This window comes from Podarcis filfolensis (genome assembly GCF_964270895.1).
Source record: "Podarcis filfolensis genome assembly, chromosome: 1".
NCBI classification, from domain to species: Eukaryota; Metazoa; Chordata; class Lepidosauria; order Squamata; family Lacertidae; genus Podarcis; species Podarcis filfolensis.
In genome coordinates, this window is record NC_139604.1 from 104,894,989 (window position 1) to 104,922,606 (window position 27,618).

Sequence of the window (27,618 nt, forward strand, 5' to 3'; positions counted from 1 at the left end):
CTGTTCAGAGAGGCTCCTTCGCCTTTCTTGAATCTGGTGCATCATAATGTCCTATTATAGTTTTGTGTCATGACTTTGTGCAAATTAGTATGCTGCAAAAGTCACTGTTCAATCAATTCCTCCCCTCCCGTCTCTCTAACACCCACACCATACAATTAAAGCACATGGCTCCCTCAAAAGACTATCGGGAACTGTTTACCCCTCACCGAGTTACAGTTCCAAGCAACTTTAACAAATTGCTGTTCCCAGGATTATTGGGGGGGGGGAGTCATGACCTTTAAAAGTCCTTTAAATGTATGTTGTGGACGTGAACTATTCCACTTAAATGCTCAATTCTGCAAGATGCTGAGGATGCCCCACCTCTTACAGCATTAGGGGGCACATTTAAAGCACATTGAAGCATGCAGGATTCGCACACCCCTCCTGAGAATCTTGAGAACTGTTGTTTACCCCTCAAAGAGCTACAATTCCCAGCACTCTTAAACTATAGGTAAAGGTAAAGGGGCCCCTGACCATTAGGTCCAGTCGTGGCCGACTCTGAGGTTGCGGTGCTCATCTCGCTTTATTGGCCGAGGGAGCCGGTGTACAGCTTCCGGGTCATGTGGCCAGCATGACTAAGCCGCTTCTGGCGAACCAGAGCAGCGCACAGAAATGCCGTTTGCCTTCCCGCCGGAGCGGTACCTATTTATCTACTTGCACTTTGACATGCTTTCGAACTGCTAGGTTGGCAGGAGCTGGGAACGAGCAACGGGAGCTCACCCCGTGGCAGGGATTTGAACTGCCGACCTTCTGATCGGCAAGCCCACAGCGCCACCCGCGTCCCTTTCTTAACTATACTTCCTATGATTCTTTGGGAGGGAAAATGCACTTTAACTGTATGGTGTGTACTTAGCCTAGATCGAGCTGAATATAAAAGCTTATATGACTCCTTATGAAACACACATTATTTTTGTAATCTAGTGCCTCATTGGTTCCAGAGTTCTGCACATTATTACATGCACATTACCAGCTCATAATGTGATGGCATAAAAACATCAAATCACACGGAAAGTGTTGTTATTAAAAGATTTTCATGGATAACTAAGTTACATATAACGTCTCTGTTTTCAGTTCATAGAGTCCTTTCTATGTGTCAGTAACATTTGATGTGAGACATTGCTGTCCTATGCATGGTGGTGAGGTTGGGGGGAGAGAGAAGTGGGGGGAGAGAGGAGAGAGAAAGAAAATGTGGATGTGGGGAATAGTAGCCCTACATAGGCAACACTTTTGTTAATGGTGTTGTCTTAAATGATTGCTCTGTACATCAGATCTACTATTGCCCTTCTAGTCAAAATATTATTGGGAAATTTGGAAGAACATACGTTGCTTTCTCATTTTGAATTTGCAATGGCTAAATGTTTATTGGGATACATTTTAACACATAAACAACAATGAAAACATACTGGCCACACATCTGCAAGGTGGAAAAGGACAACACACTGTTACAATTTCATGGACTGCAAAACTGGAGGGACTTTGTTCATGCCCAGGGGTTGACTCATCAAATGAAGGAATTCCCTCAATGAATTCTGGGCACTCTAGTTTATCTTTTACAGAGTTAAAATTCCTAGCAAATCTTAACAGAGCACAGTTCCCAGAATTATTTGAGGGAAAGCATGTGATTCGAACGTGCCTTCAAGATATCGCTTGAATACAGCCTAGATGAGATTCCTGCAAGGTGTTGGATTAGATGACCCTTGGGATCCCTTCCAACTCTACAGTTCTACCATTTTATGACAAGTGACTCTGAGGGAAGGGTGAGTGTGTTGGTCTAACTGCAGAAAACTGCTAAGCATGTTGTCTTGAGTCATCTTGAGGATATTTGCTTTGCAAACAGCTCTCTGCAGCATAAATGAGCCCCACATTGCAGGCTGGGTGTGTGTGTGTGGGGGGGGGGTTGGATGTTTATGGAACTGACAGAAAAATAATCTGCCTCACATCAGATGCAGTTTACTATTTCATGCCAGATAACTGATTCTGTGAACACTTAATTTTCACTCCATACTGTATTGTGTCACTTCCCACATCAGAAAAATCTTTACCGGCTAAGACAGAAATGGGTTGAATGTCCTTTAGCACTGAATATGTACAGCTTATCTTATCATCCCATCTCTACTGCTGTGTTCTAGTAATGCTTTCTAGAGTGTGGTTTAAATAGGTCAGGTATTTATCTATTTTTTAAATCTTGCCTTTCCTCAAGATGGCTCAATGCTACATACAATCAGGGGTGCCCAAACTTTTTTCGGGTTACATTTGATGAAGTGAACATGCTTTTTTTAGGATTGGAGTTTTGTGGGTTTTTTAGGATTGTACCCCAGGACATATACTGCCACAGGGGCTGGATTAAATCGACCGACAGGCTGGATTAGGCCCCCAAAACGGACTTTGGAAATGTCTGTATGGTGCTCCCTTTCACAACAAATTTAAGGTGAAAAACAGTGGCCAGCCCAAGTGAGTTTCACGGCTGAGTAGGGATTTGAATTCAGGCCTCACTGATCTTAGTCATACACTCTAAAATCCTGTATCCCACTGAATCTACTAGGTCTTTCTAATGCATGGGTAGGCAACCTAAGGCCTGGGGCTGGATCTGGCCCAATTGCCTTCTAAATCCAGCCAGTGGATGGTCCGGGAATCAGCGTGTTTTTACATGAGTAGAATGTGCCCTTTTATTTAAAATGCATCTCTGGGCTATTTGTGGGACATAGGAATTTTTTCATTATTATTATTTTTCAAAATGTAGTCCAGCCCTCCACAAGGTCTGAGGGATAGTGTACCGGCCCCTTGCTGAAAAAGTTTGCTGACCCCTGTTCTAATGCCTCCATTGAGTTAGTGCCCCAATTCACACTAATACAGCAACTTACATACACATGACTGTATACAATAATTTCTGTCTGCTCTGTTGTGGACTAAATAGTTGGTGGTGAATAGGCAGGAGGTGGGGAGAAGGCAGAACAGGTTTAAAAAGTTTGAGAAAGATGGCTTCACAATATCGAACTCCCTGCATATAGTTCTTCCAAGAAGCAGGCAGAAGCAGAAAGAGATCAAACCAAAGCCTTATGAAATCATTTTCACACCCTTCTCTCCATACATGCAGAGCTGTGGGAATTGTCACACATGACAATCTATACATAGGTTGAATGTCATTTCTTACATGGATGTGCCTGAAACTTTGTAATGAGAAGCAGCTAGTCTATCAGTGATTCACCAAGAACCCTTTGGCTTTCTATACTTTATCTAGCTGCAACCTTCCACCTTTGCTAGAAAGACAGGGCAAATTTTCAGCACACAATCAATGAGTTTCCTTTCCAAACAGGTTTTTGATCTCTGTGCTGCACTGAACAATCATGCTGAAGTAAATAAATGACTGATTCAATTATCTAGTCAGGGGGAAGGTATGCTGATTAAACCAAAAGCATTAATTTGATCTACAACCTCATGCTGTCTGAGAAACACTGCAATCCTAAACAGACTAAAGTCCCATTTCACTCAAAAGAGCTTACTCTCCCCAAGAACTGTATTTAGAATTGCAGGTTTATCCACATATAAGCATGTATAGATTGCAACCTTATGCTGCAGTGCTATTGCCCAATTACCGAGGAGTAAGTCCCATTGACCCTGCCAACCTAGCAGTTCGAAAGCGCGAAGTGCAAGTAGATAAATAGGTACTGCTCTGGTGGGAAGGTAAATGGCGTTTCCATGCGCTGCTCTGGTTCGCCAGAAGCGGCTTAGTCATGCTGGTCACATGACCCGGAAGCTGTACGCCGGCTCCCTCGGCCATTAAAGCTAGATGAGTGTCGCAGCCCCAGAGTCGTCTGCGACAGGACCTAACAGTCAGGGGTCCCTTTACCTTTACCTTTACGCCTCATTGAATTCTGTAGGATTTGCTTCTGAGTAGACATGTGTTATCAATGCCAAATCTACAACAGTGGAGATGTTTACAGCTACCCATAATAAGCTGAGGTAATAACAGTGTTAAACTTTATTGGGTTATAACTTAAGTTTCTATTATCACTACCAAATCTTTATCTGAAGTTTATATTATAGTAAACTGTGTCCATGTTAAAAAAGAACTGTTTTCACATAATGCAGGTGCAAACATGTCATTGGTTTTGGAGAGTCATTGGGCTTATATATACTTTTTAAATACTCAGGATAGGCTCCAATGGGAAGAATTAATTATTAATTATTTTAAAACAAGTCCCTTTTTATTTTATTAAATAGCTCAACACAGCATATGCTTCAAGTGGTCCCCCCAAATTCAGCTGAATTGCAACTTATACTGGCTTCTCAGTGGCGGAGGAACCGTCTCCAGCATCCGGGGTGGGACACTGAGGGGTGGGGAGAACTGGCAGGCGGTGCACGTGCGGCAGCTGTACGGCCGCCTTGCAAGCAGCAGTCATATGGAAGCTTGTATGAATGGCATACATGGGGTGCAGCCCGTACAGACGTCGTGTGAGCGGCGCCCATGCTGACTGTGCGCACGCCCTCGACCGCTCTACAGCTGAAGGGGGGACAGCGGGCCATCTTGTCACCCCCCCCAGAGTGGTACTAGGGGCGACCTGCCCCCTTCATACGCCCCTGTCTCCAGTCTATTACAGTTATACCTCGGGTTACAGACGCTTCAGGTTGCGCGTTTTCAGGTTGTGCACCATGCCGAATCTGGAAGTACCGGAACAGGCTACTTCTGGGTTTTGGTGCTCGCTCTCGCGCAAAAGCACTAAATTGCACTTTGCGCATGCGCAGAAGCGCTGAATCGCAACTCGCGCGTGCGAAGATGCGGTGCTGCGGGTTGCGAACGCTGTGGGTTGCGAACATGCCTCCCGCACGGATCACGTTTGCAACCTGAGCATCCACTGTATTCAACCCCCTGAATAGAATCCCTCACAACAGCACGAAAACAGGTGTTTTCTCAAGCACACCTGATACAACTAATCAACTAATCAATATTTTTTGGGGGGAGGTGAAGGGACCTCGGCCCTTAGGAGTTGGCTCCCATACATGGAAATTCTGACCCAAGGAAATGCAGCCGTCAGGATGAAAAATGACCCTCCACGATTTATGGCATGCCTTTCTCTGGTGTCATTACAGATAAGGAGTGAGCTGTACATACTAACAAGCAAAGGGGAAATGGCTGCTGAGCTGCACCCACCATTGAGAGGCCTGATGATGATGCCTCTCCAGCTGCTGTGATTGGCTGTGGACGCCCTGTGATGTCACAAAAGCACGTGGCAACTCAGTGGATATACAAAAGTGGCCCAAGGGGAAAGCCAAGGCAAAAGCTTGAAGAGGACGCAGTGGACAACAGCTGTGTTATTCAGTACTTGGTGGTCTCCTTCCACATGGAGGCAAAGTGGCAAATGGAAGGAGGCCATCATCCGTTAATGAGATGCTGTGGAGCAATGAGAAGGCAAGTGTACCTGCTGAGCAGGACCGTGGCTTGAAAGCGGCAGATATCTATGGTTGGAAGCTGGCGATGGACCTGGCAGAAGCCGGTAGGTGTTGGTGGGCGAAAGCTGTGATTAGCATGTGGATGCCCGGGATGCCGCAGGGCTGAAGGAGGCTGAAGTTTGTGTATGTAAGCTGATTGAAATTCACCTTCAGAAGGCTGTTGACAAAAGCTGTGTGGATGTTTGTGGATTGATGCTGGGGGTAAGTATGAATGGAGAGTGGACATAGGTCACCCACCAGACAAGGTATGCCTGGGAATTGCATGCTCAGATAGCGGTGTAGGCTACCCTCCAGGCTCTGGGTGAATGAACCACTGGATATTCACGGGTGGAAGCCAGTGGAGGTTGACAGGTTGGCCAGTGGAGGTGGCTGGATGATACTGTTGAATGAGGGCCATTCCCCTCACCATATCTGTGTTTGCCTTTCATGGATGTCAGAAGCCGATGAGGCTTTCCCCGAAAGCAGCAATGAAGGGGACAGCAGAGCTTAAGCAAGCCATCTTCTCCTTCTAAATCAATGTATTTCTAAATACATCTAAGTAATGTTCATTACATTCCCCTTTCCAGTACCAGGATGGGAGGCTGTGCCGATGCATCCCCAGCAGTTGCCGCTGGCTACAAACTTCCTGTGATGTCACAAATGGACAGGGTGGCTGAGGGGCAAAAAGGCAGTTACTAGTGGGAGGTGGTTGGAAGAAGGGAGAAACCCCAGTAGAAGGTTCAGGGGAAGTTGGGGTAGGCAGGGAGGGCCAGCTGGATATGCAGAAGTTGAATATGGGCTGACTCCCTTCCGTCTACCTGCATTGCCAATGTTTTCTTCTCTCAGGCTCCTGTACCTGTTTTGCCTAGACTGCTTAGCAGAGCCCCAGCACTTTAACGGTTCCTGCATTTCTGCAGAGAGCCAAAAACTGTGGGAAATAATAATAAAAACCAACAACCCTGCCTGGTGTCCCCACGTCCACTGGATCAAATAAGTCCCATTTGTTGAATATGATAAGGAAAGAGGAGGAAGTTAAAGGCATAGTATTTGGAACTAAACAATATAAGTGAAAAGCCTTTGCTGATGATTTGGTATTGACTTTACAGGACCCTGAGACCAGTGCAATCAAAGCACTGAAGATAATTCATGAGTTCGGACAAGTTGCAGGTTTCAAATTGAATAAGAATAAAGCCAAAGTTTTAGGAAAAAAATTAACGATACCTTAAAAACTTAATTTAGAGGAAACCACAGGGCTGAAGTTTGTGAAAAAGGTGAAATGTCTGGGTGTAAATATGACTGCAAAAAATTTGAATTTGTACAAAGATAACTATGAAAAGTTATGGAAAGATATCAAGAGAGATTTGGATATCTGGGCAAGGTTGAAACTATCTTTGTTTGGGCCGAATTTCTGCGATAAAGATGAAGGTATTGCCTAAGTTGTTATTTTTGTTCCAAGTACTTCCTATCATTGATACGTTGAATTGTTTTAAGGAATGGCGAAAGGTATTATCTAAATTTATCTGGCAGGAGAGAAAAACCAGAATTAAGTTTAAATTATTAACAGATGTGAAAGAGAGAGGGGGTTTCTCCCTGCCAGATTTAAGGATCTGTTTTGAAGCTGCAGCCTTTTGCTGGTTGAAAGAATGGTTTTTATTGGAAGATACAGATGTTCTAGATTTGGAAGCGTTTGATAATGTATTTGGTTGGCATGCATATTTATGGTATGACAAGATAAAAGCTCACAAACGATTTAAAAATCATATAATTAGAAAATCTTTGAACAATGTTTGGATAAGATACAGGGATTTGTTAGAAAGGAAAACACCCAGGTGGATATCACCATTGGAAGCTAAGACCTATAAAAGGTTGAATATGAAAGATACGTGGTTGAAGTATAATGATATTTTGATGGAAGTAGGGGACCAATTTAGATTAAAACCTTATGATCAGTTGAAAGATAAATTAGATGATTGGTTCCAGTACATCCAGATAAATGAGGTGTTTAAAATGGATAAGAAAATCGGTTTTCAAACAGAGAAATCCAAACTGGAAACGGAATTACCAGATACAAAAACCAAAACCTATCTAAGATGTATAATTTATTGCTGGAATGGCATACAAAAGACAAACAAGTGAAGTCTGTAATGATTGAATGGGCCAGGGATGTGGGGCACAATATCATGATGGTGGATTGGGAGAAATTGTGGAAAAAGGGAATCAAATTTACAGCTTGTAATGTATTAAGAGAAAAATTGATGAAAATGATGTACAGATGGTATTTAACACCAGTGAAGTTAGCAAAAATGTATCATACTCATGATAATAAATGCTGGAAATGTAGAGAAAAAGAAGGAACCATTTACCACATGTGGTGGACATGCCCCAAGGTAAAAGCAAGGATTTATAATGAATTGAAAAAAGTGTTGAAAAACACATTTATTAAAAAACCAGAAGCCTTTTTACTTGGTATAGTGGGGGTGAAATCCCCAAGAAGGATGTTACTTTTTTCTGTATGCCACAACAGCTGCAAGAATATTGTTAGTGAAGAATTGGAAGAAACAAGATTTACCAACTATCGAAGAATGGCAGATGAAGGTGATGGACTATATGGAACTTGCTGAACTGACTGGGAGACTCCGAGACCAGAGAGAAGAGACGGTGGAAGAAGATTGGAAGAAGTTTAAAGAATATTTGAAAAAAATATGTTAATATTTAAACCTTATAATAGCTTTGGAAGTGGATATACGCTGTAGGGTTAGAAGTAGAAGATAGGGTATTTTAAAATAGTATTATTTATAAGTGATAAAATGTGATGTTATTTTAAGTGTGATTAAAAAAAAAGATGGATGGTTAGAAATTATGATATATGTAAACTGCTAAATATGAAGTAAAATGAAAATCAGATAGGTGGGACTTGGAGAAGCCCACTTAACAATGTTTAGAAAAATAAGGATATGACAAGAATTTTTCATATTGTTTGTCTTTACTGTTTGTGTTTTTATTTGTGTTATAAAATGAATAAAAATTTGACTTCCTCAGATATCGTGTCCCACTGATGGATTTGCTGCAAACTTGCTGCAGTATTTGTTTGTAATATAACGTTTGCAATGGAGATTTTATTTCTCTGGCTATCCGATTCCCTTAATTATTTTACAAAATTTCCTGCACTATCCTCAGCATGTTCAAATTTAAAATGATTTAAATCAGGACTGATTAATTATATTTATTCTGTTCTGTCAAACAAACAACCAGGAGCAATGACTGACATCAACATTGAGCTTGCTCTATTCCAGGCTTTCTCAACCTTGGCCCTCCAGATGTTTTGAGACTACAATTCCCATCACCCCTGACCATTGGTCCTGCTAGCTAGGGATCATGGGAGTTGTAGGCCAAAAACATCTGGCGGGCCAAGGTTGAGGAAGCCTGCTCTGGTCTATGACTCTTGCAATTTTTCTCCAGGTTGCTGCTGGCAAATACTTAGCTATATATTTATATAACTGTGTGTGTATATATATATATATATATATATATATATATATATATTGCATTTCTAGTTTATAAATTGATTTCCAGTCTTGCATAATAATAGCTGCCATTAGTTTCAAGGTGCCATAGAATTCTTCCTCTACCGGTGAGCAGGACACTATTCACAGATGGAGAACAAAGGCTGTGCTGTAGTGACTTGGTGAATGCCACACAATGAGTCCATGGAGGAAGTGAAACTTGAACTCATATCTCATATATTTCACCAACCCTAATCTTCTACAGTAGGGAGGGGAGGGAGAGATGAAGGGAAAACTTTCCTCATCTTCCTGATTCCTTCCCAACTCATCCATCCACCTCTTACTAGTTATGGAAAAGTAGGTTGCGGGGGTGGGGGGTGGGGCTTGAAACCACCCAGTCCCTGCTCTACTTGAGGTCAAAGCAGAGTTTCTTTTTCTTTTTTAATGATATTTATTAGAGTCTCAAAAAGAGTTACAAAAGTAAAAAAGAAATAGAAATAGAAAAAGAAACAAAAAATACAAAATACAGAAAAAATAAAAACAATTAAAAGTAAATCCATCTTTCCATATCTTGCCTTTCATTCACTTATTTCCCTGACTTCCTCACACCTCCCTTTTTTGTATTCCAGTTCAAATGGTTACTTCAGCAAATCCTTTCCCTCTTTGTTTTTATCTTAATTCTTCATCTTAATATATTATAACTTTACATTTTCACCTGTTAACAATCCATTTTTACATACTCCTTTTTAACATTGCTACTAAAACCACTTAATTTCATTCCGACATCATTTTAACATTCATTAATTTTGCAATGTTTCTGTAAAAAATCTTTAAATTTCTTCCAATCTTCTTCCACCGACTCTTCTCCCTGGTCTCGGATTCTGCCAGTCATTTCCGCCAATTCCATATAGTCTATCACCTTCATCTGCCATTCTTCCAGGGTGGGTAGATCTTGTGTCTTCCAATACTTTGCAATGAGTATTCTTGCTGCTGTTGTAGCATACATAAAGAAAGTTCTATCCTTCTTTAACACCAATTGGCCGACCATGCCCAGGAGAAAGGCCTCTGGTTTCTTCAGGAAGGTATATTTAAATACCTTTTTCATTTCATTATAAATCATCTCCCAGAAAGCCTTAATCCTTGGGCACGTCCACCAAAGGTGAAAGAATGTACCTTCATTTTCTTTACATTTCCAACATTTATTGTCGGGCAAATGATAGATTTTTGCAAGCTTGACTGGTGTCATGTACCACCTGTATATCATTTTCATAATATTCTCTGTTAGGGCATTACATGCCGTAAATTTCATACCTGTGTTCCACAACTGTTCCCAGCCAGCAAACATAATGTTATATCCAACATCTTGTGCCCATTTAATCATAGCAGATTTAACCATTTCATCCTGAGTATTCCATTTCAACAGCAAGTTATACATTCTTGAAAGTATCTTAGTTTTGGGATCTAGCAGTTCTGTTTCCAATTTTGATTTTTCCACCTGGAAGCCAATTTTTTTGTCCAAATTGTAAGCCTCCCTTATTTGATAATAATGAAGCCAATCTCGCACTTTATCTTTTAGTTTCTCAAAACTCTGCAATTTCAGTTTGTCTCCTTCTTGTTCCAAAATCTCCCAATATTTCGGCCATTTGGCCTCCATATTGAGCTTTTTCTGAGCCTTCGCTTCCATCGGTGATAACCACCTTGGGGTTTTGTTTTCAAGTAGATCTTTATATCTTATCCAGACATTAAACAATGCTTTCCTGACAATGTGGTTTTTAAATGCTTTATGTGCTTTAACCTTGTCATACCACAGATATGCATGCCACCCAAAAACGTTATTAAAACCTTCTAAATCCAAAATGTCTGTGTTCTCAAGAAGCAGCCATTCTTTCAGCCAGCAAAATGCTGCTGATTCATAATAGAGTTTAAGGTCTGGCAGGGCAAATCCACCTCTTTCCTTTACATCGGTTAGTATTTTAAATTTTATTCTGGGCTTCTTGCCCTGCCAGACAAATCTAGAAATGTCTCTCTGCCACTTCTTGAAACAGTCCATTTTGTCCAAAATTTGCAATGATTGAAACAAAAATAACATTCTTGGCAAAACATTCATCTTTATAGCAGCAATTCGACCTAACAAGGAAAGCTTCAAATTTGACCATATTTCTAGATCCTTTTTCACTTCTGACCAACATTTCTCATAATTATCTTTAAATAAATTTAAGTTCTTAGCGGTCATATTAACCCTCAGGTATTTTACTTTCCAAAGCAGAGTTTCTAGTAACACTGAAGCCTAAGTGTTGATGCCCTGTATTGGTTAGCTCTGTTCTCATTTTTGTTATCTGTTGTGTGTAACTCCTAGTGGGATTCTGCACATGTGCAGAGAAAGCAGACAAGTTATTATTGCAGTAGAATTTCTGAAAAACTCAGCTCTCTTATCCCTTTTAAAGCAAGGTTCTAATCCCTTAAAACGGTAAAGATAAACCTGGAGATTTGGAGGCACTCTGCAAAATCTTTGATGTCAGAAGAATTTCCTGTACAGTGATACCTCGGGTTACATACGCTTCAGGTTACAGACTCTGCTAACCCAGAAATAGTGCTTCAGGTTCAGAACTTTGCTTCAGGATGAGAACAGAAATTGTGCTCCGGTGGTGCGGCAGCAGCAGCAGGAGGCCCCATTAGCTAAAGTGGTGCTTCAGGTTAAGAACAGTTTCAGGCTAAGTACGGACCTCCGGAACGAATTAAGTACTTAACCGGAGGTACCACTGTACAGAGGGTTGAGGCTCCAGTGCCCTGCTAAGGATCCTTGCTACTACCAAAGCAGAACAAATTAGTCAGTATGTGTAACTACATATTTTGTAGTATGCTTAGTATGTGTTCGTGACATGTAAGGAATTGGTAAGTATGCGTTTATGTTGTAGAAAGCAATATTCTATTCCTAAGAGAAGGTTTGAGCGAGATCCAGAACAGGAAATCAAGTCACGCTGAGGGATTGTGCACCAAAATTTGTTGAAGAGCGATGTGCTTTCTCAAGAAAAACATACTGTACCACAAATGCATACAAAACATCTAGTTGGTTGATAAGCAGACTATGTTTCGTCACCATGCAACCCCCAAACCTCAAAATCAAGAGACAGAATATGCTTATCTCAAATCTAATGAATGAAAGACCAGTGACAAAAAATGCTACTTGTTTATTCATTGAGTTCCTCATGTATCTAGCAATCCGCATAACAGAATGACTCAGAGAGTCTCTTTTGTGTCTTTTCCAGCACCTATGTTAATTACCAACCTAGCTGACTCAGTGCTATCCTTGCCTCTGAACACTTAGTAATCTCTGTGTGTGAACTGCATAGCACACTGAGTCCTTGTGTAGGCACTGCTGCAACAAACCTTTTTATTATTAATAATTATGATAATAAAAAGTGTTCTCTATCAATAATGTTTCACTGACCAAACTGTTCAAATCCTACAAGGTTCTGTCTCTACTGATTTTAAAGCACTGCACTTCTGATTTCAAATGGATTTGCTTTATTTTCCATTTCAAAGAGTTTTACAATCCTTATTTTGTTTACCTGCACAGCAGAGTTGGGCATTAATATTTTACATTCCTAGATCTTATACAGATTTGTTCAAAGTGACCTTGTAAGACCAAGGCTGTGCAAGGATCTGAACAGAAGCCAATACTATATTTTGTTTTCTATACTACATGGGATCTCAGTAATAATTTAGGTAAGACCCTCATCATCCAATCTGTTATGTGATAACCAAGTGATGCTCTTCCTCACAAATTTCTTCCAGCACTCTTAAGCCTTTCCATACCAATAACATTTTCAGAACGATTATATGCTATGACTGAAATGACAATGCCCCCACCCAGTAGTCCAATTTTAGCATTTGTTCTATGCCTCAAAACGCTTACAGGCAGATTCTTATGTCTCAGCAACCAAACCTCTAGTTATTCCCAAGAAAAGTTAAGGAACTAGCTGCAGTATAAGGGTTCAGGGCCAGGAGTCCAGTAAGGGTGCATATTATTATTTTCATAACTAGAACCAGAAAGGCCTAACTTCAAATCCCTCCATAGCTGTGAAAACTCTGGATGGACTTAAGCTATTTTATATGATGGTGTAGGGAAGTCTTAAACTGGGTCAGACCTTTTCAAAACAGACCTTGCAAAAAGAGAAACCCAGAGTTAGGGTTAGAATAGACCCTGGCTATATTGGTTCTGTTGCATTGCTGAATTACCACTTTAATTGAAGCTAGAGCAACTACAGCTATTTTGAAATGATTCCAGGTTTGCATTTTATAAAGAAATATGATGAATCAGAGCAAAAATACAATTTAGGTGGACTCTTTATGCCTTTCCTGGAAATGCAAGGCTGCTGCCAATTTGTTTTCACTTCTTCAACCAGAATGCAATCAGTTTTGTTATCCTGTGCATGTGTGTTTTGAGTCAGGTACACAATAAAGTTATGATTCTTTGCTTCTCCCTTTCCTACATATTTGCAGAAACAATACAGTATGAACAAGTACCAATATTGTGTCCAAACCAATTTCCCTGTACATGGTTTCTACCTATGAGCATAATTTCTCCCTTTTCTGCCTTTGCATTTTGGCATCCCTCCCCGCCACCACTGTTTTTTTGGTTTTTTTGCTCAGGTTCTGAAAACAGTTGTGATATTTTAACAGTGGAAGTGCTTGTCTCTTTAAGTGTCTTCGACAATCGCAAGGATCACTTTAACTTTGGAAGTGACCCCTTACATCTGCACTCCTTTCATCTTATAGACAAGAACACTTGGGGATGGACTATTTCCTGGTGGGGAGGGGGAGGGGTGGAGCCGAGATCCTTTCACACAAGTCAATCACTCCAATTGGTTCACTCCAGATTTGAAACCAGTTCTAGTCTGAATGTGGGACACAGGCTCACAGCTGAGAAAGGGGAGCTCGCTACGCTTCCTGCTCCAGGATTTAAATGTCCAGGAAACAGCTTTGCAGAGAGAGGAGGAAGGAGCAGGAGCTGCTTAGGACGGGTTGGGGTCAACATCAGGGCTTTGCCCAACGAGCAAAGGTGAGTTGGAGGGAACTTCCGAAGTCTGCAAACCGGTTTCTGGAGAGAACGCTAAACCCCTCCAAAAGACTCCGCTGAATTCCAGTAAAGTAGGCCAGTGCAAACTCAAACCCAAGGAAGGCTTGAGCACCAGCCTGGTTATATAATGAGGGCTGCAAGCCTAGGGAAATATCCTGCAACCTTAGGAAGCAGGTCCCATGAACTCGGCAAGGCTGAGTAAACATGCACAGAGTTGCGCTGCGCGTTATTACCTCCCCTTTCTATATGCAACTGCTTAATTCAGAGTCTCCTCCATTTGTTCCACGTCTTTGGTTTGCTGATCCAAATATCCACCCCCGCGCACTCCCTCTTTCAACTAATCTCTCCAAGGATAGTCTTTTGTTAACAGAGGATCTCCTGAGGCAACTTTTGGCTGTCCTCTGCTAGGTCCCGCCCCACAAACCTCCCATTATCTCTTTAGCAGAGCAGGGAATCCGTCTTGGGGTTAACGCCTGGGCAATTTCCTTTAGGTTTTTGTTTTTTAGAAAATCCTGTTCTTGTTTGAAGGATCACGTTTTTCCTTCCCTTCCCCCCACCCCCTTTTTATTGCTGCCCTTATGTATCTTGAACTGGGTAACAACCGCTCATCAAGCTCATTCCCAAGTTTATTCCTGTGCGTCCACCATCTTTGAAAGATGGCTTCTCCGCGGTACTTTAGGACGAGCGAGACTGGCCGGCAGAGGGGGCACAGCGCTTAGTTCTTTGGCTGGGCTTCACTCATGACCTCATTTAAGATTGTCCTTGGACTGGAAGGAAACATGGAGTTTTCCAAGGCCCTGGGTGGCTGCAATCTGACTTCTGTGCTGTTGATGAAGATCTGGCGGGATCCAGCAAGAATAACTCTTAACACCTGCGCTATACTTTTTTGGGTTTCAGCTTAGAATGCTTGCGTGCACTCAGAGAAACGTTGGGACTCGAAATGTTTTCTCTTTTTCTCTTAATTTAATTCATTATACTGTTTTGTACTGTCTCTTCACCTCTCATGCCAGATCTGCAGCAGATGAGCTGCCATACCCCCTCCCCCATTTTTTTAATGCTACAAGCTTAACCATGTCTACTCAAAACTTAGTCCTATTGATTTAAGTAGGGCTTACTCCCAGGTAAATGGGGTTAGGATTGCTGTCTTAGTCCCACAGAATTGGATGGGACTCCTGAACAAGCACATCCTGATGCGGCTGTATGGGATAAAGTAATTTTGGGAAAATATAAAGAGGGGTTGTTGTGGCATAGGTTCCATTGGCACAGTTTTGTTTTGTCGTTTATGTGAGTTAGCAAAAGTGAGTTATATAAACTGGTGGGTTGAAGAAAAGTAAGGGGTAAACTAAATCAACTTTCTCAGTTCACACTTCTAATGAATAAAACATAGTCCTCGAAGATGCTGCAGGCATTGCCTTTTTGCTGTGAAAGATTTAGCATGGCTATTCTACAATACTATGACCAGGTCAAAAAGTAATGTCAGCAATAGTGCTCAAGTATTCTGAAATGTACTTATTTTTAGCTTTGGATGCTACCGCATAACATGAAGTTTTCTTGGCAGCTGACAATAAAAAAGTAAAAAATAAAGTGAACACAGGATAAAGCATAAAGGCGAAACTAAAAATCTCAAAATTGTGGTATCTCCTCTCCAAAAAATAAAATAAAAAATATACATTAAAAAACTAAAAGGCCCAGACAATGGAAATTATTTTAAAGGCCTGAAATATTATATATTATAATATATAAATATTATAATATAATATGAAAGTAGGAAGGTGTTCACCTGTATTAGCTGGAAATGGTACCATTTCCATAGAAGGGAGGAAGGAAATAAAGTGAAATTGAGACTAATACTATAGTTTCAGGTTTCATTCTTGGATATGTTCAACATTAAACCAAAAAAAGCACTTTTAAGTGTATTCATTGTGTTTTCTGTATCTTCTATATTTAAGAAAGTGTTGAGTATCTGACAACAAAGTAAAATAGTTGGTTAGTTCACTGGTCAAGTAGCATGAAAACTGCTGTTAAGTGGTTATTTAAATAAATAAAACCTTAATGTTAAGTGAGGTGTTTATACATGTGGAATGATTGACAAAACAGCTCTTCTCTTTCACTTTTATCCTAGAACATCAGTGTAGGCCTTCAATTACAAAACTATTTTTTAAAGGCCAGCTAGCAGCCACTATTCAAAACCAAATGTTTTTTTAAAAGGCATTTTTGCAAAGTAGGCCGCAGACCAGTCCTCCAGACATCATGAGCTGCAGTCAAATAATGATGTTCAGCTGATAATATTTGACCAGTTTGATTGGCAGGCCAGCCCTACCTCATGACAACTACAGCAATTTTATCAGCATGGGTGAAATGGTAATTTGGGGTGTTTTTTAGGCAAAGGGATTTATACTTTTAGCACATATACCTACTGCAGAGGCTGTTATAAATGGTTAGATTGTTCAGTGCATAAAAGAACTAGTCAGCTGACTTGATATAGGCATGCTTTTGAGAAATAATGAAGGGTAGTTGGAAATACAAAAGGGTAGAGAAGGATATACAGCCATCCTAAATGGCACCCCTGGTTGGATCCCTGGGGTTAAAACATTGCAATATATTTGAGTGCCATCTTTTCCTTAGAGAGAGAGATGTTTGATTCACTGCTATTGGCACATGAAATGCCTTTTAGGGAGGAGGGGGGCCTGATAAATGAATAAGACATCCACCATGAACAGAACTGGATGTTGCAGTGTGTGCAGCTACCTATAGAACTGTGTGTGCTTGTGCTGCCAGTCGTGCTGCTATTTAATGTCTGAAGGGTCGATTGTATACAGTGGTACCTCGGGTTAAGTACTTAATTCGTTCCGGAGGTCCGTACTTAGCCTGAAACTGTTCTTAACCTGAAGCAGCACTTTAGCTAATGGGGCCTCCTGCTGCTGCTGCCGTGCCACCGGAGCACGATTTCTGTACTCATCTTGAAGCAAAGTTCTGAACCTGAAGCACTATTTCTGGGTTAGCGGAGTCTGTAACCTGAAGCGTATGTAACCTGAAGCGTATGTAACCCGAGGTATCACTGTATTACACACTTGACAGGGGAGTCAGGTGTTGTTGCATCCTGCTTTTGGGGCTGCTGCATTCACCACTCTTACCAAGCTACTGTAATAATGAACTTTTAAAAGAACCTTAGGATTTGTATAGCCTTCTGTGACTATGCTTCAATTCTGGCTGCGTCCACCTCGGCCCTCCAGATGTTTTGAGACTACAATTCCCATCATCCCTGACCACTGGTCCTGCTAGCTAGGGATCATGGGAGTTGTAGGCCAAAAACATCTGGAGGGCTGAGGTTGAGGAAGCCTGCTTTAATTAATGCCCTAAGAGATTCAGGATGAATAGAGAAGCTTTAAATTCCCCCAAAGTGGGCCTGCATGGAAACAGAATAATGTCCCTCTGTACTGGGAAGAACTGGATAAAATTTACAGATATCCAGGATTTTGCATAATATTGGAAGCTATACTGTCAACTATGAGTTTGAATTGATGTGACCCTAAAAAACATGGCAGTATTGTAACATGAAGCTGTAAGTAGGTTCTAAGGCAAACTAAGGCCCAATCGCCTTCTAAATCCGGCCCATGGACGGTCTGGGAATCAGCGTGTTTTTACATGAGTAGAATGTGTGCTTTTATTTAAAATGCATCTCTGGGTTATTTGTGGGGCATAGGAATTTGTTCACCCCCCCTCCCCGCAATATAGTCTGCCCCCCCACAATGTCTGAGGGACAGTGGACTGGCCCCCTGCTGAAAAAGTTTGCTGACCCCTGTTCTAGGGTTCCCTGTGCCTTTTGTCCTGGAGCTATGATGACGAACCTGTCGCCCTCCGGAGGTTACTGTTACTTAACATTGGCCATACTGTCTGAGGCCAATGGGAGTTGGAGTCTGAGAACATCTGGGGGGCTACAGGTTCCCCATTACTGTCCTAGAAGCTTGCTGTATGTTGCATGTGACAAGACTTTTGTCCCCAAACCAGCCTCTGTGAATATATATTTTCCAGGACACCTTTGAGACCCTATTCTGTTGCTGTCTGAATGCAGATTTGAGTGCTTCTTCTGGTAAATATAAATAAAGGTTGTTACTGCCTAGCACTAGGTCCTGTTTCTCTTCATTATTTTCAGCAGAAGGAAAAAGGATCTGCTATGCAAATATTTTGATCTTCTATGCTGGGTGCTAGGGCCTAAGAATATCTGAGACGGAGGAGACGGGGAGTGTGAAATATAGCACCATCTGGAAATAGGCTTCTGTAGCTTGTAAAAAGTCAGGAATATAGTAGTACAGTCTGAGGTTGTCTCTTGAAAGAAGGCTTGATGTTCTAAACAGATTAGCAATTAAAAGGTGCAGTGAGTAATTAAGTAACTAAAACACTCACTCAGATTTGAAGGCAGCCCTGTAGGCAGGGTGGAACAAATGGGTGCACTGACCCCAGAGCTGTGCTCCCCCCCCAAAAAAAGATGTTTTTGGAAAATTCTTTTTAATTTGTGACATGACACACGATGAAAGCCCTAATAACCACAATGCACCACCACAGGAGTAATTAAGGAATAGGACCCTCTGAAAAAATAAGGGAATAAGGCAGGCGAGTTTGCAACAAAAACATATGGAGGCTCCTGAATAGCCTACTAACTAAAGACTTCCCCTTCCTGTGGGTGGATTTTTCATGATCACAGTCACCCTATAATCACTTAAGTGAAACTGAAAAAACAGCCTATATGGTAATTGTGGGCTACATATAGACTCCACCCATTGTATTTTTCTTTGCTCTGCTTTCCAGTATGGGTTGTGTTCTCTACCCAGCCAGGCATTTTTTGTTTGCCTGCAGTATGAATTAAGAGTGTGTTTATTATGCAGTTCAGGTTAAATAAAGAGAAAACTTAAAAGTGATCGGAAAAAAATATCCCACGAGTTACCCTTCACTCTTTTAAAGCATTCATTATACTCACAAGCATGGTAGCAACCTTTTATTCTTTTTATTGAGTACTTGGTGGCAAAGGATGATGATTATTTAATAAATTCGTATAAAGGATGAAAACAGCCCTAGAGAAATAGAAACACTTCTGAGCACACTACAATAAGCTGGCTGGCTGGCTGAGGCATAATTTCTGATTTTCCCAGTGTGTGCAGCTTAGCAAGAGGCCTTCTCAGGGTTTCTAGGCAGGAAAAAGCAAGCCAGTAAGCAGTTTTAAAAAAACCATTTGCTTTCCATAATTCCTGGGCCAGTTAAAAAGTTTCCCCTTGATTGCCCGACAGTAAGGAAAATCTAAAGGTCAGGAACAAAACTAGAAGGAGGGACTCTCAGGGAAACGTTGGCTTTGGATCTCTGGGGGCCAGATTTTGGGGCTGCTGCAAGACCTGATTTCATAGAAGCATAGAGTACAGAATTGTGGAGTTGTAAGGGACCTTGAGGGTCATCTAGTCCAACCCCCTGCTATGCAGGAATCCTGCCACAGCCATACCTGGGTGGGCTTGAACCACCAACCTCCTGGTTAACAGCCAGGCTCACTGACCCATTTATTTTTAACTAGAATACAATAGTCTCGGTAACTGAGGCCAAATGCCAAAGAAAGTGCATGGGGAAATGCTGAATGTGTGACAGTGTCATTGTCTGAACTCTTCTGTGGTTTTCAGGATGATCCAGCGACACCAGCTGGTGCAGTCCGTGCTTCAGGAACTGCAAGAGGCGGCCGAATGCTTTGGGCTGGAGGGACTCACCAGCGCAACCCTAGAAGCCGAGAGGACTTTGTCCTCGTTCTCCTTACCTGGCTACCGTGAGAGGCCGTTCCAGGAAGAGCTGGAAGTTGACCGGGTTGCCAAAAGCCTCTACCCAGAAGATGCTCCCTGCAATATGCTGCCTTTGGTTTGCAAAGGCGAAGGGAATCACCTGTTTGAGGCTGCCAGCGTGCTGCTGTGGGGGAACACCAGCCTAAGCCTGGAGCTGCAGGTGCGCACAGCGGTGGAGATGTTGCTGCACAAGCAGTATTACCTGCACGGCATGATCGATTCCAAAGTGATGTTGCAGGCAGCTCGCTACTCCCTTTGCACGGAGGAATCCCCTGAGATGACTAACTTGCCCTTGGCCATCCTAGAGGCCATTTTTGATGCGGACATCAAAGCCACCTGCTTCCCTGGCACTTTTGCCAACATGTGGCACATGTATGCCCTGGCGTCGGTGCTGCAGTGCAACATCTATTCCATATACCCAATGAGCAACCTAAAGATCCGGCCGTACTTCAACCGACTGATCCGACCCAGGGGGTGTGGCTTGCAAGTTTCCACGCTGCATATCATGTGGTCAGGGCAGCAGCTCTCGTCCCAGCTGTTCAGAGCTCAGTACTTTGTGCCTGTGGTCGGCCTCGAGGAGCTGGAAGCCACAATCCCAGCTCCAGAGCCTCCCGTGCAACCGGTGAATACCTTGGAGCTGCTGCCTCAGGATCCCCAGGTGACTCATTCGAACCTATGCATCACCAAAAGTACTTTCTATCGATGGAAGCGCCAGTCTCAAGAGCATAGGAAAAAGGCGGCTGCCAGATTTGCGGCCAAACAGTTCCTGCAGTCCTGCTTCCGAGAGGGCAAGGTGGTCCCTCTTCAGCACTTCCGACAAATGTTCCCAGAAATCTCTCGCTCCACTTACTATGCCTGGAAGCACGAGATGCAAAACGCGACAAATGGCAGGGCCTCTTCCCCTGCGGAAGTTGTGCTGCCAAAGGATCCTCAGGTGCACAAACCGGAGAATCTCCCTGCAGGCAAATACGGTGTAACAAAGTCTGAAGGAGGCCTAGGGCCCAAAAGTCCACTCTTGAATTCCAACCAAAATGGGACTTCCATGCAAGGAGCCAAGTCTTACCTGGAGAGGTGCATTTCCATGAATACTGTTCTGCCCTACAGGAGCTTCAAGTGCTGCTTTCCTGGCATCTCCAGGTCCACCTACTACAACTGGAGAAGAAAGGCCATCAACGAGAACCCCAGCTTCATGCCTTCTCAGCCTGTTTCCGTCAACCAGAACCCCCTTATGAACAAGAAGCCATTCCTGCCATTCAAGCCAGGGAGCCTCCCTAGTGAGAAGATGATCAATGGACACCATCCAGGGCCCCGTATTACCATGCGCATCAACCCATCTCTACACATCTGGCAAAAGCACCTTCGCCACTTGGCCAAGAAACGCGTCTGTCAGTGGAAAATGCCCTTCTGCAAGTTCCGCCTGCGCTACCCAAGCCTTTCTTCCACAGCCTATTGGTTTTGGAGGAGAAGCGGCAGCCAAGCAAACAAGAAGCGCGGCCTTACCCTAAATGGGCTTTCCGAAAACTTTGAAAAGAAAACCGCTGAGACTAGTGGGAAGGCAGAACTTGAACTGCGCCCACTGCAGCAAAAGGAGAGTGCTCTAGTGCTTGTAGACAAGCAGCCTCCCAAGCCCTACAGTGCCGTGATACCAGGCTACCAAATGGCAGGGAACAACAGCATGTTTGTGATGGATGTGATTGCCACGGCTCAGTTCAAAGCCCAGGCCAAGCTGTTTCTCCAGCAGCGCTTTGAGTCAAAGACCTTCCCAACGTACAAGGAGTTCAGAGCTCATTTCCCCTTGACGGCACGTTCCACTTACTACATGTGGAAACGTGCCTTGCACGATGGACTGACGCTGGTGGATGCCTGAGGCTAGTCACGACCCTTGCCAGTCTGCTATTGGAAGTTGCTGTCATCTCATCAGTGGGAAATGCAACCTCTCTCAAGTAGTTATTTTTGTCTCTTTTATTTTCTTGGTTTCCAGAGTTGGAGACCAACTTTGCAAAGTCTCAGCCGCTGGAGGAGTGGAAAAAGGCAGGGAGGATGATGGGGATGAGGTGCTGCTTTTTTTGTTGGGCTCCTGAGTTGCCCATAATGAAATATCTGCTTTTCTTCTTCTTGGTGAATAGGACAAATAAACTTGGTGGTGGTAGAGAAGGGGCGTCTCTGGGATCTCTAATGCTGCTGTAGGTGGACTGTGAAATGTGCCTTATTTCTTTAATATGATTGTGAGCCACAATCTTAAGGGCAGTGAATTACGCCCAGGTCCAGGTGTGCACCCTGTTTTGTTCTTTATTTTTTTTAAAAAAAAATTTCAGGAAAGGAATACAAAGGAAACAAAAACCCTAGCATCACCCTCCAGAGTCCTCAAAAAAGGTGGCAGTGACTGGCTCAAGGATAGCAATATTGTACAGGCATCAGATGGCAAATAAAACAAATGCATATCATGTGCTGACAGTGACATATACCAGGAAAACTGAGAAGAAGTACAAGGAGGAGTCTTCAGCAAGGCAGTGAAAACAGATCAACAAACGATAGACGAATGTCTTGAAAGGTGTGCACTCTGTTAGTGAGCTGGATTCAGCCACTCCACTCCTAGGCATAATGCATGTTCTATGTTGTGCAGCATAAAGCTGCAAAATCTCCTGTCTGTTAATGTGTGATACAAGTGGAAGAAATTCATTAAAACCTCAAAAATGGAAATAAAAACTGTTGCAGTGTATTATGATAGAGGAATTCTAAACTCCCAAAACCAGATTTAGGGATACGGTAATTTAGAGAGCAGGGCCCAATTTGGAGACATGTGGGAAGGTCTTCTGGGTGGCCGTGCTGGCATGTTGTAGATTAACCAGACCCAGGTTACGGGAATCTTCCTCTTTGCTTTCTGAGCCACGTTGAAACTGGCAGAGGCAATAGGAGCAGCCAAGGCAAGCACAATTTGGGAGGAAGGAAGGGCACAGATGCTTATCTTTCCTGGCACATCCCAGCCCACATAGAAGAAGGTGGGCAGCCATGATGTGGCACTGATGTGTGAAATTTGTAGCTCTCAAACTTTGACTATTTCCCACAGTAAAAATGTGTGCTTTTGTTTCAGTTACTCTGGGAAATAATAATGCACAATCCAGAAATGGGTGGTCCTTCTTTTTTAAACCCTTCTGTGGCATGTGCACCCCTTGCTGGTACCCTGAGTCACCCACAAAGCTCCTGTCAGTTTGGAAACATTCGCACATGTGGTTTCTGAACAATATGACATTGAGAACTGAATACATATTCTGCTTTACTTCTTCCTGGGAGGGAAGTGTGCTACATATTTCTCCTTTTAAAATGCTCCCTGTGTGCATGAGCAAACCCCCCCCCCATTGTTCTAGAACAGAAGTGGATGACATTTTTCTGCTGCTTTTTCTTTTGAGCAACTTTCCATGCCAGTAGTGGGTGAGTACAAAGGCAAAAGTGGGCAAAGGAACAAACGTGGATTTTACCTTTCTACAGCAGCTTAGTTTTCTACACACACACACACACACACACACACACACACACACACTCCTTTCTGTTCTCCATCCAAAGCAAGCAAAAAGCATAGTTCAAAGATGCCTTCCAGCCAGGCACAAACATTCCATGATGCTGCAAAGGATGAACCAGTGAGAGATGGGGCTTGGGAAGGAGGAGTGTGCCTTGGCAGGGGAGTGTGGTCTGGGCAGAGGCCTGAAGGTCAGCTAGAGAGGCCTGGAGGACTGCACTGGGCTCCTGCCTGAATTTCTCCATCCCTGTCCTACAGCTATCAATAATCTGCTATGCTAAATGCTCGAGCAGGTCAGGGGACGTGACTGAGAAGCCTAAAGACAACAATGTTTAGATATTCATGAAGCATAGAATATTTCCATATAACTTCTGACTAATTAGTGCCCATTTGCAAAAGGGTGAGCAGGGTTGAGTTGTCCTTCACAGTGAGTTCCTATACAGTCGTACCTTGGAAGTTGAGCAGAAGTCCGTTCTACTTCTAAAACCAAATCGTGGCTTCAGAAGCTGTGGAAGCCCCATTGGACATTCGGGTTCTGAAGAACGTTCACAAACTGGAACAATCACTTTTGGGTTTGCGGCGTTCAGGAGCCAAAACGTCCAAGTTCCCAGGGCGTTCGGGAGCCAAGGTACGACTGTACAAGGTAGCCAACGTGTGGCCCTCTAATGTTGGATTACAAGCCTGGGGTGGATGGGGTGTTAGGAGAGGGGTAGTACATCTGGTGCAAAACAACATCACGCTCCTTCTGGGGTAGTTTGTCCGTCTTTGGTCCCCACCCTCCACTCAGCTCTCCACTAGAACATGTCGGCATGTGGCGGCGGCTGCACCCCAGAAATGGCTTCAACTGGCCAGCTAAACCAAGTTAGGGTAGCCAGTGAGTCTCAGTCCCTTGGTGAGTTAGGACTTGCCCTGCAGGAAAATGCAGGATCCGGCAGATTGAGCGGATGAGACCAAAAGCGGGTCCAATGGTCAAGAAGGCGGTTTCTGCACGTGCTGTAGAGGGAAGTGAGGGGGCTCGTCGACTTGGGAAGGTAGCCTATCTAGGAGAAGGGAAACGGACCCTAAGCTTCCTCGGCCTTGTGGGACTTTTTCAGGAGACAAAAAGGCTAACTAGTAAATCCTACACAAGTCTGGAATGGAGTCCCTAAGATAGTTGGATGGCATCTTGCATGCCTCCTTCCTGCAATGCCTGCAGCCAGACTGGTGCCAAACATATTGCTCTACTTTCCTTTGGAGCCCTAGAGAGGGGTCGTCATCTGGGCAGCCCAGGACCTCCATAAGCCCTGCCCAGACTTGTGCCCCAGAGAGGTCACTTCAGTTTGACTTTGCTGAAGGCACACACTATTGTCTCCCGAGGCAGACGGACGCCAGCAACTGCCCTCACCCTTCATCATTGAGCGGGCTGGGGTTGATGGGATTTTGGAGTCCAACAGTATCTGAAGTGCCACAGGGTAGCTACTCTTGCTCTAAAATCTTACATAGTTCTTCATTGTCAAATTCCTATAATTGTTTTCGTCGTTGATACCAAATGGTAAAAAATTTTCACAAGTAGAATCTGATCGGACCCAGCAGGTGGCACTCTTGTAGTGCGGGATTGATAAATGCTTGCTGCTGGTTTTTTAAATGCACAGTTCTCTTACTTCCATTTCCTCTCCTGCTCCTAGATAATTTTTCTGTATATACAAGAAAAGAGAGCTACGTATGTCTGCCTGTTAACAGCTACTGGGACTGGAAATACTGTTTTCAGCGCAGCATTTGTACAGCTCAGCCCAGTCCAAGGAACAACATGCTGTGCTGCTTCCTCCTACATTTATGTGCCCAATAGGGAGCGGAGCTATATTGTGTAGTTGGCAATACACTTGGCTGGCTTCCTTTTGTAAGTGGATTTGTCCTTTTGGGAAAATGGTACATTTTCCATAGGCTCTTAACAGGCTATTAACATGGTTGCAGTCCTTAACAGCATTGGATCAGTTTACCTACAAGATTGCCTTACGCCACATGTGCCATTGCATCATTTAGTGTGGCAGCACCTGCAGTTTGGAACTCCCCGCTTATTGAAATCAAGCAGGTGCCTTCACTGTACTCTTTTTGTCCCCTGCTTAAAACATTCTTGTTTAGACAAGTCTATCCAGCTGCTTAGAAAGTTGAGGTGATTTTAATCAGTTTTAGTATTTTCACTTCCGTATGTTTAGAAGTTGTGTTGTAATTTTAAAAAAATCTTTTTTGTAAACTGCTCTGAGGTGGTGGTGGTTGTTTTTACAATTGAGCTGTGTATAATTTTTATAAAACCAATAAATAAATTTCAGATCTCAGAAGTATGGGAAGCTGTTGCCTGTATGCAGGGACATGGTTCGGTACTTAAAGGAGATTTGAAGCCCAAATTTCCATAAATGGGGAGTGCCTCTGAGAAAACTAGAGTTGGTGGTTGTCTGTAGTCTCACTGCCCTGTAAGCAAAGTTATTTTTAAAGGGAGGGGGGTGAAGGAGGGAGAACTGGGCTGCCCCAGCACTGCTTTTGCCTGCCTGTGTCCCAAAGAGAAGAACTGAAAAAGGCCTCTAGGTATGGACTTGCTTTAACTTTGGTCTGTTTCCCCTGGTGCTCTTCTCACAGTCTTGCTGTATTTCATGCCACAGAGAACCAGATGGACACAAAGTCTGCAGGGCAAAGGCTAGCTCTGCAAGGGGTGCCAAAAATGACCTCCAAGGCCCTCGACTGAAGTCTGGTGAATGTGGGGCTATTCAGCTCAGCCTATTCCTTTCTGCTGTGGTTTTTTACTTTGCCCAAAATTCAGCACCAAGGAAAAAAAAATGCGGGCCCGATGTCCTTTACTCAGAAATAAGTCTTACTGTGTTGTGTTCGTTGAGCTACGCTCACAGGTGAGTGTGCATAAAATTGCAGCCTAATTCCACGCAACTTTCCACAATGATTCAGTTTAAACAAATCTGCAAAAAATCTGGTTTCTGAGAGTTTCTTAGGCCCAACCATTCTTCAGCATATGGATACTTTAGCTGAGATTCCTGCATTGCAGGGGGTTGGACTAGATGACCCTTGGGGTCCCTTCTGTTATGTATTGAAGTTCTCACCCTGGCCACCAGGGGTATTGCGTATATAGTTTTCACTCAAGTCCACATAAGTTAATTTAGGCAGGAAACCCGGGGTTGTTGTTGTTGCAGTGTTGACAGCCGGCTGCCTATAAAAGCAGGCCGGCTGAGCTGTTTGCAATTCAGTTCATTTCCAGCTTACTTATAAATAATTACCATATTTTTTGCACCATAACACTCACTTTTTTCCTCCTAGAAAGTAAGCGGAAATGTCTGTGCGTGTTATGGAGGGAATGCCTACGGGTGGCATGCCTACGGATTTTCCTCCTCTAAAAACTACGTGTGTGTTATGGTCGGGTGCGTGTTATAGAGCGAAAAATACGGTACTTGGAGAAATCTCTGTGTCGTCTGCTATGTCCACTCACTACTTAATACCTTCCAACTCTACAATTCTACGATTCTATGTCTTTAAAGGTCTGAGGGTTCCTGGCTTTGTGTGATTTTGCCTTTGATTGCAGTCCTCTGACACCAAACCCTCAGGTAAGTGGTGGGCCCACTGTGTGCATAGAATTGCACTGTAAGCATTAGTATTAAGAGATGCTTCAAGGCCATGATGTTTGGAAATAAAATAGGGGGAACTCTTACATTAAAAAAGAATACAGTCTCTTTTTCTCAAGATTATACCTACTACTATGAGGACCAGAAACAAAAACTTTTTTTAAAAAAATGATCTGATGTATTTCATGCCTAAGTGAAAACAATGGTATTGTGAAAATCCAGGGTGGGAGAGCAGAAATAGACTTTTGAAAAAAATGACATTTTTATTCTTTAAGGCAAGACAAATTCAGGGCATCACCCCAAAAAGGCACCTGGAGGCGCTTCTTTCTCTTTAAGAAATGCACCTACTAGTGCCATCTTTCCACAGAGGAAGGTGTCTCTGGTTTCAAGCTGGGAAACGCCTCTTGCAAATAACATAAAAGCAACCCTGCAAGATCAGACCAAACAAGAGTTCAGATCCTTGGAAGCAAACAGGAGACAGAACATTTACTTGGGGTTTTTGGCTTTCTACCAAACTCCTTTCACTCAGCCCCTGAAACCACACAGAGCAGCCTTAGGGAATCCAGCTTTTAATTGATTTCATAGCAGTGTGAAATTGTCTTTTTACATGCTTTGTTCTGGCAATGGCACATATGCCTGGACC

General features: G+C 43.0%; 1 protein-coding gene across 5 annotated transcripts; it reads left to right on the forward strand.

Moving 5' to 3' along the window:
* The first annotated feature begins 1,102 nt into the window (after positions 1-1,102).
* On the forward strand, positions 1,103-22,156 carry VRTN (vertebrae development associated). 5 transcript variants are annotated; one of them, XR_014548043.1, is made up of 3 exons: positions 1,103-1,796; positions 5,128-5,531; positions 6,313-7,667. XR_014548043.1 is itself a non-coding variant. In XM_083613623.1 (3 exons), the coding sequence occupies exon 3, from the start codon at positions 19,711-19,713 to the stop codon at positions 21,727-21,729; it is 2,019 nt and encodes a 672-aa protein (XP_083469749.1). In that variant the 5' UTR covers positions 1,536-1,796; positions 5,128-5,531; position 19,710; the 3' UTR covers positions 21,730-22,156. The 5 variants fall into 5 exon arrangements, 3 of the variants coding, with proteins under 3 accessions (XP_083469749.1, XP_083469748.1, XP_083469750.1); XR_014548044.1 differs by having other exon boundaries at positions 6,573-7,667; XM_083613623.1 differs by lacking the exon at positions 6,313-7,667 and adding an exon at positions 19,710-22,156 and having other exon boundaries at positions 1,536-1,796.
* The last annotated feature ends 5,462 nt before the right edge of the window (positions 22,157-27,618 follow it).

Coding starts and splice junctions, on each gene's coding strand:
- VRTN (XM_083613623.1), top strand. CDS start 19,711: ATGATCCAGCGACACCAGCTGGTGCAGTCCGTGCTTCAGGAACTGCAA.